This window comes from Crotalus tigris, unplaced genomic scaffold, assembly GCF_016545835.1.
Source record: "Crotalus tigris isolate CLP2741 ecotype Arizona unplaced genomic scaffold, ASM1654583v1 scf7180000020218.1340706, whole genome shotgun sequence".
NCBI classification, from domain to species: domain Eukaryota; kingdom Metazoa; phylum Chordata; class Lepidosauria; order Squamata; family Viperidae; genus Crotalus; species Crotalus tigris.
The window spans coordinates 1,278,527-1,294,211 of NW_024097911.1; the positions used below are offsets into that span (position 1 = coordinate 1,278,527).

A 15,685-nucleotide genomic window follows, 5' to 3' on the forward strand; every position below is an offset into this window, starting at 1 on the left:
GCAGACTTTGTGGTTATCCTCCTTTCTATGATGAGAACGACTCCGAGCTTTTCAACCAGATCCTGAAAGCTGAATATGAGTTTGACTCCCCATACTGGGATGATATCTCTGATTCAGGTGAGTGCACATTTGAGTAAAGAAAGTGGCAGGGGAAGGGCCTCTTGCCAGTTCTAACCTTGGAAGCTATAGAAACCCTGTTCAGATTCTCTCTAAAGGGAACGTGTTTTGACCGAAATATAGTGATTGGGGAAAAGACTTCAATCCTGTTCCTTAAAAATCCATGCCTTAGCCATCCCATTCACTTTGCTATCTGCATATTCTGGTTGGCCCCTTTTCCCCACCAGTAGACACATTTGATAACAACAACAAATGTGTGCATGTTCTTTACTTTTTGCCAAGTAAGCATTTTGCAAACCATTTTTCTTCTGACAGAATCCATTTTTGTGCATACATCCCTCCAAATAGTGTAAACTTTAATGTACACATTTTGCCGTTTAAAAAAATCTTTTGAATAGCAACATTTCAACAACTGTGTGTTCTTTTATAGATTTAAATGGGCTGGAAAATTCATGTTCAAAAATTGGATAAGAAGTGTCCCCTAAACCTCTGTACACCTTTGTTAACCCTTGCTTGGCAATGCTCTTATTTGTTACATGCTTCGTTTTCTCAAAGGAATGAAGAGAATCATTAAACCTTGTGATGTAAAAAGGAAACATCCCTGAGAAGGGATTAAAAAAAGAAGATGGTGGCTATGGCTGTGTGATCAAAGCCCCACCTTTTCTAACGTGCACTGCATGTAAAACAAGGGCAGGGCTTTGAATATGTGCTTGAAGCTGCCACCTTGCCTTTTATTGACACCCTAACCCCGTATCCTTCTGATCTACCATCTTAATGAGAACTAGACTTTTTTAGGGATATTTTCTCTCAGATTTTCAGCATTTCACTATGAATGGCAGTAAGCTGGCATAGATAGCTATCTCTTGACATTCCCCCATCTTGCTGTGTTACACTAAATGACAAAGTGATGGTTCAGTAGCTAAGATACTCAACATAGTCACAACGGGGCCGTTATATCTATTTAGTTGCCAGAAAAAAAAGCTTTTTCTGATAACTTTAAAGTAAAATAGGAGGTTTGTGTTTCTGTTCCCCTGTAGCCAAAGATTTCATCCGACATCTTCTAGAACGGGACCCTGAGAAACGATTTACTTGTGAACAAGCTCTGCAACATCCCTGGTGAGTCTCACTATCTGAGGGGATAAAAGTTTTCTCTTTTAACCATTCTTCCACACTACTACCATTTCCATTCCCATTGCCTCAGTCCCTTAAAAGGATTATGGATCTTGACAATTTTTGTTGAAGATCTTCTACTCTTTCAAGGCTGAGGACAGAGAACAAAGAATCTTGCCCTGTCCTAAGCTACTGCAGATGCTGGAAAAGCAAAGATTCCCTTATATCAGTCTGCACAAAAAATAAATAAGAAAAATTATATGCATCCCCTACTTCCACTACTGTCATAGTCTTACAGTGGTTTGCCTTTGGTTGGATATGTACAAAAAACACTGCGTAGCTCCTATGACAGTGAGTAGCAAAGACATCAAGCCACCTTTCCCCTTCAAAGACCATATAGAGTAGTTGAAGCCCAGGAGGTGAGGTAAAACAAAAATTCTTGTGTATAAGGAAATAGATCACACACAATTCAGGAAACACTGAAAGGATTTACTTCCCTCCCTTTTACATCTGTCAGGATCTCTGGGGATACAGCTCTGGAGAAGGACATTCATGGATCGGTGTGTGAGCAGATTCAGAAGAACTTTGCTCGCAGTCAGTGGAAGGTAAGGTCAAAAATTGAAGGTCAACTCAAGCTGGATATGGTTCTGCATTTTTTTCTGTGTTCCCTTTTTAATTACAAAGAGAGGGATACTGGATTTTGGTAGCTGTGATGAATCTTCTTACTTGTATCCCCTGGCCTGGATAAGTTGAATTATATCTTTTTAGAGACACCTCGTTAACAGTAGAAAAACATAAGAGGAGCCTACTGCAATATTTAGCAATTTAGTTCTCACCTTCTTGACAGGATAAAGCTGCAGCTCACGAAAGCTGGTACCTTTTAATTAAATGGGTTAGTGCTGGCAGATTTCTGCATCTTGACAGGCGTGTTCCTTATCAAGATTCCTGTGAACAAGGCCTTACTCTTGATGACTCTACAATATTCAAATTCCATCTTTTTGTGATTTGTTTTTATTCTGTGACTCCTGTGCATCAAGCTTCCTCTCTCACCTTTTTAAAAAGTTATCTTTTTGTAAAACCTGAAGGTGAAGTCTCCCCCTTGCTCCTCTGTGCCCCCACATCTTGTCACCTTTTATAAAGAATACAGATTTGGCAGCATTGAGCTTGGCTCCGTTTTAAGCATGGATGAATCTACATTTTAGATGGCAAATTGAGAAAGTAAATAAAACTTCCCTTTCAACTAAAATCATTCTGCTCTCCGTGAAAGCTGGGGAAAATTGGCTATAACTAAACTTAAATTTTGTACATTTTTTCCTTTCCTTTTTATTGATTACTATTTTCGCTTCTAGAGTTTTACTTTGTTAGGGTACTTTGTAACCCACCCAACGTGTTCTGGTTATTAGGTGGACTAGAATTAGAATTAAATAAAAATAAATGACATCAGCCTTCCTTTTTCATTTGCTCTACTTTGGTACTCAGGGTGATGTTGACAAAAAAGTTATGTTCAATAATTTAGAGAAGAAATCATCTTCAACAAATGAATGGGTAAACTAATACATCATGGTGATAGGTTTGCTGCAATTCTGTATACAAGCCCTCTTCTTCCAGCTTTGACTTGTTTGATTGTCTGCTGACTTGTGCTCTTTAATCAAAGGAGATATGATATCATTTTGTATAATTCTCAGCTATTGTCGCCAGCTTTACAGCCACCTACATAGCTGAGCTTATCAGCAGTAAAACACTGATGGATACGTTAATACTTCCATTGATAACTTTCATCTGCTAGCTTTTTTCAGTCAAGACAATTTTCTGTGCTTCTGGGAGGAGGGGTCTGATTCCCATTTTTGTTTTTGCAGCGAGCAATCAATGCCACATCCTTTTTGCGCCATATCACCAAGATGGGGCCAGGTGCAGAGGGTGAAGAAATTGGAGAGGCAACATCTGGAGGACAGCGTGGAAAATGGTGACCCCCCCCCCAGAGGTGGGTTCACTAAAGAAAAATATAACTTTAACACCAGCTTAGGTTTCTTTGAATCCTGTTATTGTTTTTTTACTGAATTACTACCCAGTTTAGATTGAGAAGGCCAATTACTGTGTCCAGAACTGGACACTGAAGAGTTTGTTTAGCAGCAGAAAAATGCTCACGTGCAGCTTTTGGGCTATCACAATTAATATGGCTGTCTTTACAAAACAAGTTTACTTCTGGCTAACTTTATCCAGGCTTCTGGATTACTTAAGCCAGGGGTTCTAAACCCCAGTCCATGGACCGGTACCAGGCCACGGCATGCCAGAAACAGATCTGTGCAAACAGGCGAAGCCCCATCCATGAGATGCAGGCAGCACACGAAACCACACCCCCTCCGGTCCACGGAAAAACCACTCTTCACAAAATCGGTCCCTGGTGCCCAAAAGATTGGGGGCCACTGACCTAAGCTATCCTTATATATGCGAATTCCATAGGCTGTTCATAATGATTGGTCAATTAGTAGTTCAGGGTGTTGTGTGGACATTTGACCTCTGTGGATCCATCACTGTGGCATGCTGGGGTCTGCTTTGCCAAGTTGCCACTATCAACCTGAATGATGCAGTGTTTGTCTGCCTTCCTCTACATTATAATTCTGCGCTGGAAGAGGAAAATGTCAATCAGCCTGCATTGTTGTAGAAAGAGATCCTTTAGGATCAAGGCAGATCATCTCATGTTCTCCAGATGTTTTGAACAAGCCTCCGCCATTATTTCAGCTGTCTGGGGCTGTCAAGAACCGGAGATGAAAACATCAGGAGGCCCCTAGTTTTCTCCCTGGTATCAAGAGTGGGCCATGAAGAGAGTGCTCCAGAGAATCTCATAAATGCATTTGAAAATGCGTAGCAGTATGCAAAAATAGGTGCATTGTTTCAAACACTCTCAGATATAAAGTGTAATATCTGTATATTACACAACGATTGTTTCCCTCACTTCAGCTGGTGTTGGGGAGGAACTGGAAAGTCTCAGCCTCCCTTCCCTCCCTTGCTGTGCCAAATATGTAACAGCACTTAGACTTATATACCGCTATATACTGTATATACTGCACAGTTCTCTCTAAGCGGTTTACAGAGTCAGTATATTTCCCCCCCCCCAACAATCTGGGTCCTTATTTTATCAACCTTGGAAGAATGGAAGGCTGAGTCAACCTTGAGCTGGTCAGGATCAAACTCCTGGCAGTGAGCAGAGTCAACTTGCAGTACTGCATTCTAACCACTGTGCCACCATGGCTTCTATATAATACAATTCCAGAGAATCTAGAGGTATGATACCTATTAACTTCTACTAAGAACAGATACAGTACAATTGTTTATTTTAATGCCACTCTACTCCAAATGGCTCTGAGCATACTTAGTCCACAATTTGTATTCCTCTCTAAGAAAAAAAGAGTATTCCCTTAGAGTTCTTTCTTGGCCAGGGCTGAGCTCTTGGGCAGACTGGCTGTGGTCCAGTTTTACTTTGCTTTTATTTTGATCTGATATTTTGCCAGTGGATAAAAAAAAAATAAAAAAATGGATCATGGCTATTCGGTCCAAAAGCTCACCACTGCTTCATTAATGCCAGTTATGAAAATCTACCCCAGTATCTCTCTCTTGATCCTTTCAATTCACTCAAAAGGCCATCAGTTGCCCAGGCACTTGTGACTCCATGAGCTGCCTGCGGTCTCAGCTGCTTTATTACAGGTAATCCTCTCTTACCAACTGCCTCGTTTAATGACCATTCAAAGTTTATGATGGTGTAAAAAACGCTATGCATTTATGACTATCGTAATAATCCGTGATCACGTGATCACCATTTGTAAGGCTTTGTCACCAGCTGGATGTCACGTGATGTTTCACTTAATAACAGAAGGTGAAACGAAGGTCATAAGCCTGTCACAGTTATGTGAGGTTTTACTGGGAGTTGCCAGTCCCAGTTATGGTCGCTGAGTGTGGACTACCTGTACAATATGGTGCCAGACATGTTCATAATTAGTAAAGTTGGAAGGGACCTTGGAGGTCATCTAGTCCAACCCCCTGCTCGGGCAGGAAACCCTACACCATTTCGGACAAGTGGCTGTCCAGTCTCTTCTTAAAAACTTCCAATGTTGGAGCATTTACTGCTTCTGGAGGCAAGCTGTTCCACTGATTAATTGTTCTCACTGTCAGGAAGTTTCTCCTTAGTTCTAGGTTGCTTCTCTCCTTGATTAGTTTCCACCCGTTGCTTCTTGTCCTGCCTTCAGGTGCTTTGGAAAAATGCATCTGTTACCCATCCATAATTGCACAAGAAAAACTCAGAGGGAGGACCTGAGAATACAGAGGAGGTATCTGAGGAAGGCTGAGCAGGGGCCTCTCCAGGAGCAGGGCAAAAAGGCAGGGGAGGGGGGCAATCTGCTAGAGATAGTTTCCACAGCAGGCATGCTTGAACTAACCTATTTCTTGTCCCACAGATGCTTCAAGAGCCTGGGCCACTGCCTTGCATGAGCTACCCTCCTGCATGCGGCTTCACAGCCACAACGCTGCGTCGGCACCCTCCCCCAACTGTGGGGTATCCTTTCATTTTGTGCTCCCCCCCCCTCTGGGGATATCTCTGCCCCGAGGGGCTCAGGAGTTCAGTCAAGCCAAGAGCATCACTGTCCAGCCTGCTTTGAGCCGGCTCAAATGCTCCCTGCCTGGGGCCAGAGGTCATCCCCTTGAAGCTGGTGGAGCCTTTGCAATCTTGCTGCGTTACTCACCTCACTTCCATCCATGTCAGCCACTGAGGCCAGCAACCTACTGGAGAATCAGCAGAGAGTGCGGTGGTGGGGAAGTAAACTCTCAGCCATTCTTTGCCAGCTGTTGGGGTAATTTCAAAATTGCTTTGAGAAGCTATTTCTCCTCCTGTCCTCAAGAGCCATAGAGGGAAAGGCTGGTTGTGCTGAAGGAGTCCAGTGAAACATGACAGCTCTGTTGTTGGAAGAGAAGGGACTTCTCTGCTAGGATGTTGGGAGCTGCCACAGCAAAACTGAAGCCTTGAATCTGGGCTATCTTAGCTCAAGCTGAATCAGGATCAAAATGAAATTGAATAGGGGAGCCTTAGAAGGGTATGCCTGGGTGTTCCCAGAGTCCCCAAAGGATACAACTTCCTTCTGATCTTAGAGCAATGTTGTAACCATTTAAAATATGTGAGTGAGATTTTGGGTAGATAAGATCACTGCTGACTATATGCAATGTTTTAAAAATGAATTGCTTGCTTAAGAAGAGCCTACGTGACCCCCAAAGTACAGATCAAGGTAGTGAGCTGATGCATCTCCTTGGTCTAGGAAGCAACTGCCTGATCTGATATTTGACTTGTAGGTAAATGCGTTTTTACTTTATATTGTAATTGCTAGGCTGAGTAAGACAAGACCTTGTCAGAAATTTGATGGAAACAGAGAGCCGGTGTGATCCTGTCAGAAGAAGAAATGGACTTCTGGAGGAGTTAGCTTGATGCTCCAAGCTAATTAAAATTAAAACTATTACTGTAGTATCCCTCTTCCTGTAACAGAAGTGAACGACCATCTGTAGGATGGCTTCAGCATCTAGGCTGCTTCCATCCGTGAATCTTCCTTTCCACTATATCATTGCTTTTCAGGTTTTGTACTTTGTGGGACTGGAATATGAATCAATGTGGTGTGTGTTTCCATTTCATTGCAAAAAACCCCATCTACATTAGCAAGCAGATTATGATGGGATCTCCTCAAATTTCTACATGCCATCCCACCAAGCCTGTATTTCCTTAGACACCCTGGTTGTTTTGAAAACGCATGTGTTGGTGTTTTGTACACCTGCACAGTTTTTTATTTGCCAGAATTTCAAAATACTATCTAGTTTTCAGTAAAGTCCCCCTAGTATAATATAGGCATTTTTACATTTGGTAACAATAAAAGGGTTAACCTGCAACATCAAAAGGTCCATTAAGGGATCCTGAAATCACCAACTAGAAGGTTTGTGTGCATCTTTCCCCTCTTTTACATCAATATTCCAAAGGAGCAAATAGGAGCATTTTAAAAAGTATGTGCATATTGGCTGATCGCTTACATACATACTGTATGTAGGAAAAGATTTTTTTGACCTTGAATGGGAAAGAGGAAAAACTCAATAGAGGTGAGATATAAAGCAAATTATATATATAAAAAAGCAAATGAGTTTTGAAATTTTAGTTTATTGTTTAAAATAATCACAATCCTGGAATATGGGAGTTTGTGAACTGGGGCATTCTCTCAGAATTTTTGAGAGTGAAGAACTACAGAAGATTTTTACTTTGAGAATTGTGTTTCTGTTTTGTTTCTAGCTAAATGGATTATGCATGGTAAAGAGGAAAAAAAAGAATAAAAAGAAATAAAACGTTTATGTGTAGGGAGGCTTTAATGACCACGGGATGATGAAGAAATCCCTCTGATGATATTTTAGCGAATTTTTGCTAGCACACGTTAGAAGGTCCACCTGGCATCCGTTGTAAGTGGAATGAGACCTGCCTTTTGAAATGGAGCCATGGATGCTCCCCCACCCCAGACAATAGGATAGCCACAAGATTTCCCACATAAAGATGGTGATTGACAGGGAAACAAGTAACAAAGCCAGTAGTTATATTCCACCTTTTGCATCACCTGTCTGTAGCTTGCCTGCTGGACTGGACGTTTGCTTTGCTGAAATGCTTGGAATTGGAGACTTTCTTAAGATTCTTGGTGGGATGGATGGGAATTGTTTTCCTTCATGCTTCCCTTCCCTATACAAATGTGTCAAATAAACTGGTGAAAACAGGAATATTGTTGTGGAACGCCTGTCTTTGTTCAGCAAAACAATGATCATCTCTTCCTTCCTGATGAGTTCTAGAGGTTCATCTTCTCCAGAAGATCTGGGGAGTCAATCGACATGCTGATTGGAGTGTGTGAAATGCTCTCCATTCATAAGAACAAGTTTTCATAGGCTGACACTGACCTGCTGGCTGATGCCTCTTTTGCCTATTTCTATTGAAGCTGTTGATGAATTAAGCTGGAAGTTGAGTATCCCATTGTGCAGTTCATCCAGCTGCAATTGTGAAAACATCTTGGGCCAGCAAAAACAGTATGTAAGTGTTTGGTGGATGGTGTTGCTTCTTTCCCTCAGTCTGCTGCCTGGAGAATAGCAGCTCCCTTGCTCCAGCTATGAAGTAGCCTGCTTGTTGGTTAGGGATCTATGTTCACATAAGAGCCTCCATCCCAGAGACTTGCTATTGAAGTAGGCTAAAGCGGTCACAAAGACCATCCATCCATTCATCATTCATTCATTCATTCATTCATTCATTCAATTTCTATAACTGCCCAATTTAATCAAGTGATTCTGGGCAGCTTACTATTCTAAAGTTGTCCAAAAGGTGGTCTTTTCCATAAAACAACAGAAGACAGTCACCTATACTGCATCACTGGAGGATGAACCTGAGGGAGGTGGGCAACCTATGAGAACCCTGATGTCCAAGCTGGAGAAAGCTGGCTTAATAGATTGGCAAATGTTGCCATGGTGTTCAATGGATTTGACTCCTTAGATGATTGCAACTTTGATTGCAAATCAATCTTTCTCTCAGAACCTAGAAACCCTCAAGAATCTCTATTAAATAATTTAGAAATAATTTATTCAGATGGGTTTTAGCTTGGGTCAAGTTATTGCATTAAACACAATCCTTGGGCCTGCATGTGGCTCTTCAATGGCAGTGGCTAGAGAACCTCAGCCATGATGATGAGTGCAGCCAAGGGAAAAGAGACTTTTTTTAAAATTTGGTTTCATTTCCGTGGCTCATGACAAATACTTGGAAGTGGAGCCTGAGAAGGATCAATGGCACCTTTTCTTGTCTGCAGCTATCACAAAGAAAACAGCCACTATCCTAAGCAGTTTCCAAGAGATTAAAAGTGTTTTGCCCTAGCCCACAAACGATGAAATTCACACTACTGTACATAGGATGCTATTTTCTTAGATTCCAGAACATCAGATAATATTACAAGACATTTCTTCAGTCATCATGCCTAATCCTGCCCATATGGCACCCAATTCTCAATGAATATGAGCAATGTTATGTGTAAATAATCTAACAAATGTGTCATAGTGGCTGTCCTTTTTAATTTCCACAAAAGGTTACTGGAAAAATGCAATCATCCAAATCTATTAATTACTTTGAGCAGACTATCTGAAAATGGTCTTCTGTCTTTGAAGGGGTCAGAGATGCCAAAAACATGTGGCTTGACCAAGAAATGATCTTGCCGTGTCAAAGAATTAGTGATTATGTCTCCTATACTCAGATCACATGCCCTATACTTGGAGATGAAGATCAGGTCTATGTGATGTCCTATATCCATTGAGGGTGAGATATTCCAGGACAAGCTAGTTTTGTCATGAAATCTTCAGCACATTTGGACATGGTGCTGAAATGAAGTCCCTCAGCACTATAAGTCTGGGACAGCTCTCCCATCAGCCCTGCAATAGATCTAGGAACTCAGGAAAGGCCACTGATGGGCTAGATTCCCAACTTCACTTAATCATGTATCAATAATATGTACCAGATTCACTTGTTCCTCCCCCCCCACTGTAAATGGATGAGGTCTTATTTTAGATGGATCTGATGCTCAGCACCAGCAGCCTAACTAACTCCAGCTTAGTACATATATGAATCTAGTCAATATAATTTGCAAATCATGGTTTATATGAGATTAGTACAATGTATGAATCAGGCCTGTTGTAACTTCTAGTTTAGCCTCAACATTTATATGTGAAAAAGCATGATTGTAAAGAAGAAGGAAGATATTTAAAAAATAAAACCATGTTTTGGCCAACATAGGTAGTTTTGTATGTGATCCAAACTCATATTAAGAAAAGCAATTTCCAACCTGAGAGCTCCTGGGTTATGTAAAGCTTAGAGTTAGCTGGGAAATATGCCTTTTTCCCTTTCAGGAATTTTCCCAATTTGCTTGGTGTTGTTTTGTTTTTTGTGTGCATATATAGAGAAACCCAGTTCCTGGGTAGGCTGCAATTGGAAAGGTTCTCTCCATATCTTTCCATCCTTCCTTCTGTTCCATCTGTTCTCTTCTTCCACCTGCTGTGTAAAGCACCTGTCAACTTGCTTGTCATGACACAAGGAGAAGAATGAAGGATAAAGAAAGCCAAGAATAAATGAACAAGAGAAGACTTGGTGGCTTCTTTTTTTTAATTTTTATTTTATTTTTAACCAACAAAACAAAACAAAGCAAAACATAACACACATACACACACAATATATACTCCTCCCCCCCTTTTTAACAGCGATTACGTAACGGTGATCTTCTATTATTTACATTTCCTCCTTATTCTTCTTTAGAATATTTGTCCTTATTGCCCTGTTGTTTCTTATTTACATTTTTCTTCCTTCATATTCTACTTCTTACTAAGAATAATTCATATTATTATTATTATACATTATTATACACATATTTTCACTTTTGACCTTTCCATATTTATTCTCCTCTTTTATTTCTAGTCTCCAACCAATCATACAACTTGTTCCATGTTATATAGTACTCTGTGTCTTCCTTTTCTTTTATCTCTTTTGTTAATTTGTCCATCTCAGCACAGTCCAGGATTTTTCTTATCACTTCTTCCTCTGATGGTATATTCTCATTTTTCCAGCACTGTGGATATGCTATTCTTACTGCTGTTATTATATGTAAAATTAAGTACCATATTTCTTTACTATATTTTCTGTGTAAAATACCCAACAAAAAGATCTCTGATTTCCAGTCTACGGGTTGGTCTATTATTTCTTCGATCCATTTTCTTATTGTAGTCCAGTATTTTTTCACAACTGGGCATGTCCACCATAAATGATAATATGTTCCATGTACTTTTTTACATTTCCAGCATGTTGGCAAATTGTTCTGGAACATCTTGGCAAGCTTTGCTGGTGGAAGATGCCAGACTTGATGGCTTCTTGACACCCACTTTGCATTATGTTTCAACCCAGCAAATTCCTGGGTTATGGGAATGCTATTCTCTGTTTACATTGGTTTCACCCTCTAAATAACTCTTATTTTAAGTGTCAACTGTCCTACAGGGTGAGTTGCATAGGTTTGTTAGCAGCTGAACAAATAGAAGTTAAACAAGCTCTTTTTGGAACCAGGAAAAAGTTCAGCTATTAAACTGGCATGTGAAAAGATGCTAACAAGATCAGAGAAAAAATTATTTCTTTCTTTCTTTCTTTCTTTCTTTCTTTCTTTCTTTCTTTCTTTCTTTCTTTCTTTCTTTCTTTCTTTCTTTCTTTCCTTCCTTCCTTCCTTCCTTCCTTCTGTTAAATAGATGGCATTAGGTTCAACAGCTGTGCCATATTTGAAGGGACACCTATATCTTTTGAAATGGATCAGCCCTCCTCCACATGATACACTCTAGGAATATTGGACTGTGACAACGGGAATCATCAGCCAACACTGGAATCAGTTCACTGATTTACTTGGACCATGCTGGCAAAGATAAAAGCTAAAGTTACCCTGAGCCTATAGGATTTTAAATGATTAAAGCATAGCCACTTTCATTTGGAAGGATATGGAGCAAGAAAAAACCCATTGTAAATGCAGATTTTTCTGTCCTGCATATAGGCCATTTTTGTCTCCATCCTTATGCTCTAAAACTGCTGTTTACAGGGGTGCTATTACCTCTTGAGGCTACACCCCAAACCTGAGATGCTTCTCCCCCACCACTCTTTTGTGGTCTAAAGCAGTGTTTCTCAATTTTGACAACTTTAAAATGCATGGATGTTAGCTCCCAGATTACTTGGAATGCTGGCTGGGGAATCCTGGTAGTTGAAGTCCACATAGTGGCCAAAGTTGAGAAAACTAATTTAAAGACAAAATCTCAGTTGCATCAAAGTTGACTCCTGTTGATGTTTTGACATGGTTGTACTGGTTCCTGAGCAACAACAGAGAAGTGGCTTCCCATTAGCTTTTTCTGCAATGTTCTTTAAATGTTGCAGCGTAGCCCACAGGCAGCCCTGGAATTTATGTCCACAGTCAAATAATAACCAGGTCTGATTTGACTTCCCTTTTGATATAGTTTCTAACATCATGTCTGTTTCTGTGAGAAGGCAAGTTGAATTAGGAAAAAAAATATTGAAAGAAAAATCTTCATCAGGGTCCAGTCCAAGCCGGGAATAAACAAAATGGAGACTGCTTTAGGAAAGAAAGTTCTTGTTTATTGAGTTACAGAACCAGACAGAAATATGGCTCTGGAGCAGCTGACCACATGGAGCTGGAAGTGGTGGGTTTTTATACCTTCTTGGGCTTTTGTATTTGGACTTGTTCCTGTGGCGTGAACTTTGACCTGAGGTTCAGTGTGCCCTTTTGGTATTCTGATGGTGGTGGGTTAATCCTGTTATGTCCTAAAGGTCATGTCCTGTTTTCCTGGGGCTTTGACTTATGGCTATGTCCTGGGTTGGATTTTTGGGTGAGGGGTTGCTAGTTCTAATTCTATCACTCTGCTATTGTTAGCTATCAGTTTTGCTGCAAGGGATTTCAAAATATTTTGTCTTGAATGGGCTTCTGCCTGATAGTATTTGCTCATGAATGGGGCCTCAGTCTTTCTGAATGGGATTACTAAATCTGCATTTCTACAAAGCCGCCTTTTCTACCTTTAAGATCCTTTGGGGAAATATAATATTCTACCTTTTAATATTCTCTCTCTCTCTCTCTCTCTCTCTCTCTCTCTCTCTTTCTCTCTGTGTGTGTGTGCTGTCTTCCTATAAAAATAAACCTCCCTCAGGCAGCAGGGCAAAACCTAACTATTCTGTGAAGAAAGCTGGGAAGCAGGGTTGAGAGAGAAAGCAGTTAACCAATTTGTCTTACAGCTTAGTTCACCTGTCTTCCCATCCCCCTCCTGAAGACCTAGAGACTGGGAAGACTGAGCTTTAGTCCCACCTTGAACACAAAGCCAACTGAGTGACTTTGGGATAGCCATTTTCTCTCAGCTCTAGGAAGCAGAAAATGGTAAACCACTTCTGAAAAACCTTGCCAAGAAAACTGCAGAGACTTGTCCAGACAGTCTCCAAGAATCAGACAGGATGGACCACCAGACCAAAAAAAAAAGTTCATCTGTCTTCCAGTAGATGGCAGACATGCCCCTTTTCAGAGTCTGGGGATGTGTTGGCGTCTCATGCTAATTTGATGGGTGTTATGAAGCTGCTGGCAATGCCAAGAGGCTTATGCAACCATTGCTGATGACAAATCCCTCTTGTCTCCTGGCTGAATCACACCTCCCCACACATTTCATTGGAACCGCGCAAAACCACCATCACCACCACCTCCTCCTCCTCTTCTTCCTCCTCCTCCTGGACTAATTTCCATCTCAATGGTCCTACCTGCCTGCCCTGCCTGGGCTCTAGAATGCTTATCCCTGTCATTTATTTGGAGAGTGCAGAAAAAGATGCTGCAGGCTGTTGTGTGGGCGTATAGAAGGAAGGAGACTAAAAAAGTTGAATAAGACAAGCAAGAGGGACTTAGCTTGCCTCATACAATGATTCCCCTCCTTCTCTTCCCCTGCAGTCTGTACAGTTGAAACAGGATCCAGGAAGCCCCCAGGAAATCTGGGAATAAAGTTGCCAACTGAACAGGAAAAACACTGACTGATTTTGCCCTCTCCTTTTCAGCAGCAGCTTGATTTGCAGAAACAAGTACTTAGAGCTCTTCACAGCTCTGAGGTGCATTATCACCACGGCACCTGTTGAGATACCAAGAATGGATTCGTGTACTTTGAACAGCCATGAAGACAAGGGTTTCTTAAAATTTCTCTCTCTCTCTCTCCCATCTTTCTCAATCTGATTTCTATTTCTGTATCATCTCTCTCTTCTCTGGATCAGTCTCCCAATGGAGATCAGGGTGGACCCCCTCCCTTAACTATACTCAGGGAACTGTTGAAGGCAAAGCTGTTCCAGAGAGTGTTCAAATGAAGTCTGGGCCATTTCTTCCCCCCCCCCCCCACATCTCATCATGTTTTTATTTTAAATGGTGACTCGGACCTTTGGGGTCTGGTCTTATTTAAAGGCTTTTATTTTTATGTTGAAAGCTCAGGGTGGTTGCTTTACACCAGTGGTTCTCAATCTGTGGGTCGGGACCCCATTTGGGGTCGAACGACCATTTCACGGGGGTCGCCAAACAATGCAGTCTGCCATTTCCCCCCCCCCTTTTCCTTAGCTGTGCTACTCCCTTTTATTCTATTGGCTTTTGAAAGCCAATAGAATAGACTCTCTTGAATAGAGTCTAATTCTATTGGCTTTCAAAAGCCAATAGGAATTGTCCAGGCTGTCTCTGCCCTGCTGAGCCCTCCAAAAGTCCCATTCTGCAAACGGTGCTGCACCAGTTGAGTAGTCCTCGATTTACGACCGGTTGAGTAGTCCTTGACTTACGACTGGTTGGGGGTCGCGGCATTAAAAAGGTTGAGAACCACTGATTTACACTGTCTTAAGTATGATCAATGCAACTTGTAATATATACCATATTCACCAACATTATGTTTTATTTGATGCCTTTAAGGAAAATGTCAAGCTTTTCTGGTAAGGTGGAAGTGTCTTTGTTATGGTCTTAAAGGACAAGCTGGTTGGTTCCTTCAACATTCAGGCCTTGGTGAGATGATAATATTGGCATCATGCATAATAGCTACTGCTAAAAATTACTATAAAGTTTTCTTTCTATCTCTTTTTCCACGGAATTAATTCTGGGTGAGGAAAGACGTGTTTGGATCAAACTCGGTGAGAACCTCTCCTGAACAGTTCCATTGCTCTAAAAATATTATTTTTGTTGTCCTCCTGGTTTTTGCCCCGGATTAAAGTTCTTCCTGCCAGCATGACCTTGGAGCCAGATCTGGATTCTTCCTTTGAGAAAAGAGGAACTGTCGCTTCCTCCAAAGAGCCTAATCTTCCTACTCTAAAAAAGCCTTTCTCAGCAGCCACAAATATGGGGGAATGGAGTATTTACAAGAGAGGAGGGACACCTTTTTTTTTCAGTGTTTACATCACATCTTGCTTTTTCTTTTTTCTTTTTAAGCTTCAGAGACTGCTAGCTTTATTGACCACCTCAGCAGATATTAGGAGCACCTGAGAGTGAGTTTAATCTCTATCACTGTGTTTCTCAACCTTGGCAACTTTAAGATGAGAGAACTTCAACTCCCAGAATTCCCCAGCCTGCAATAATTTTCCCAGAGCAGTGGATGGGAAGCCAGCTTTATAATGACTCCCTCAACTTGTTCCCAGCTCGATCCACTATTAAAAACATAACTGTCCAAGTGGGAAACAATTGTACTATGGTAACAACAGCTGTTTTGACATTTAAAGGCAACTGCATTTTTTAAAAATGTCATTTTTCTTGTTGTAGGACCTTAGACCTGTTGATGTTATTACCTTGTATTTTTAATGACTGACTGTTTAATTTTAATTGATTGTACTGCAAATTTGTATTGT

At 41.0% G+C, this 15,685-nt stretch overlaps 1 protein-coding gene across 7 annotated transcripts in view; it reads left to right on the forward strand.

Annotated features, from left to right (window-relative positions):
• Positions 1–8,010, forward strand: part of PNCK (pregnancy up-regulated nonubiquitous CaM kinase) — a 29,749-nt gene extending 21,739 nt beyond the window's left edge. For 6 of the 7 annotated variants that reach the window (XM_039366046.1, XM_039366044.1, XM_039366047.1 and 3 more), the window contains exons 8-12: positions 5–117; positions 1,155–1,233; positions 1,745–1,832; positions 3,084–3,208; positions 5,676–8,010. In XM_039366046.1, coding sequence (XP_039221980.1) covers positions 5–117; positions 1,155–1,233; positions 1,745–1,832; positions 3,084–3,194 — 391 coding nt within the window. In that variant the 3' untranslated portion in view covers positions 3,195–3,208; positions 5,676–8,010. The remainder of the gene's footprint in view (positions 1–4; positions 118–1,154; positions 1,234–1,744; positions 1,833–3,083; positions 3,209–5,675) is intronic. The other variant, XM_039366049.1, reaches the window with a different exon arrangement.
• The last annotated feature ends 7,675 nt before the right edge of the window (positions 8,011–15,685 follow it).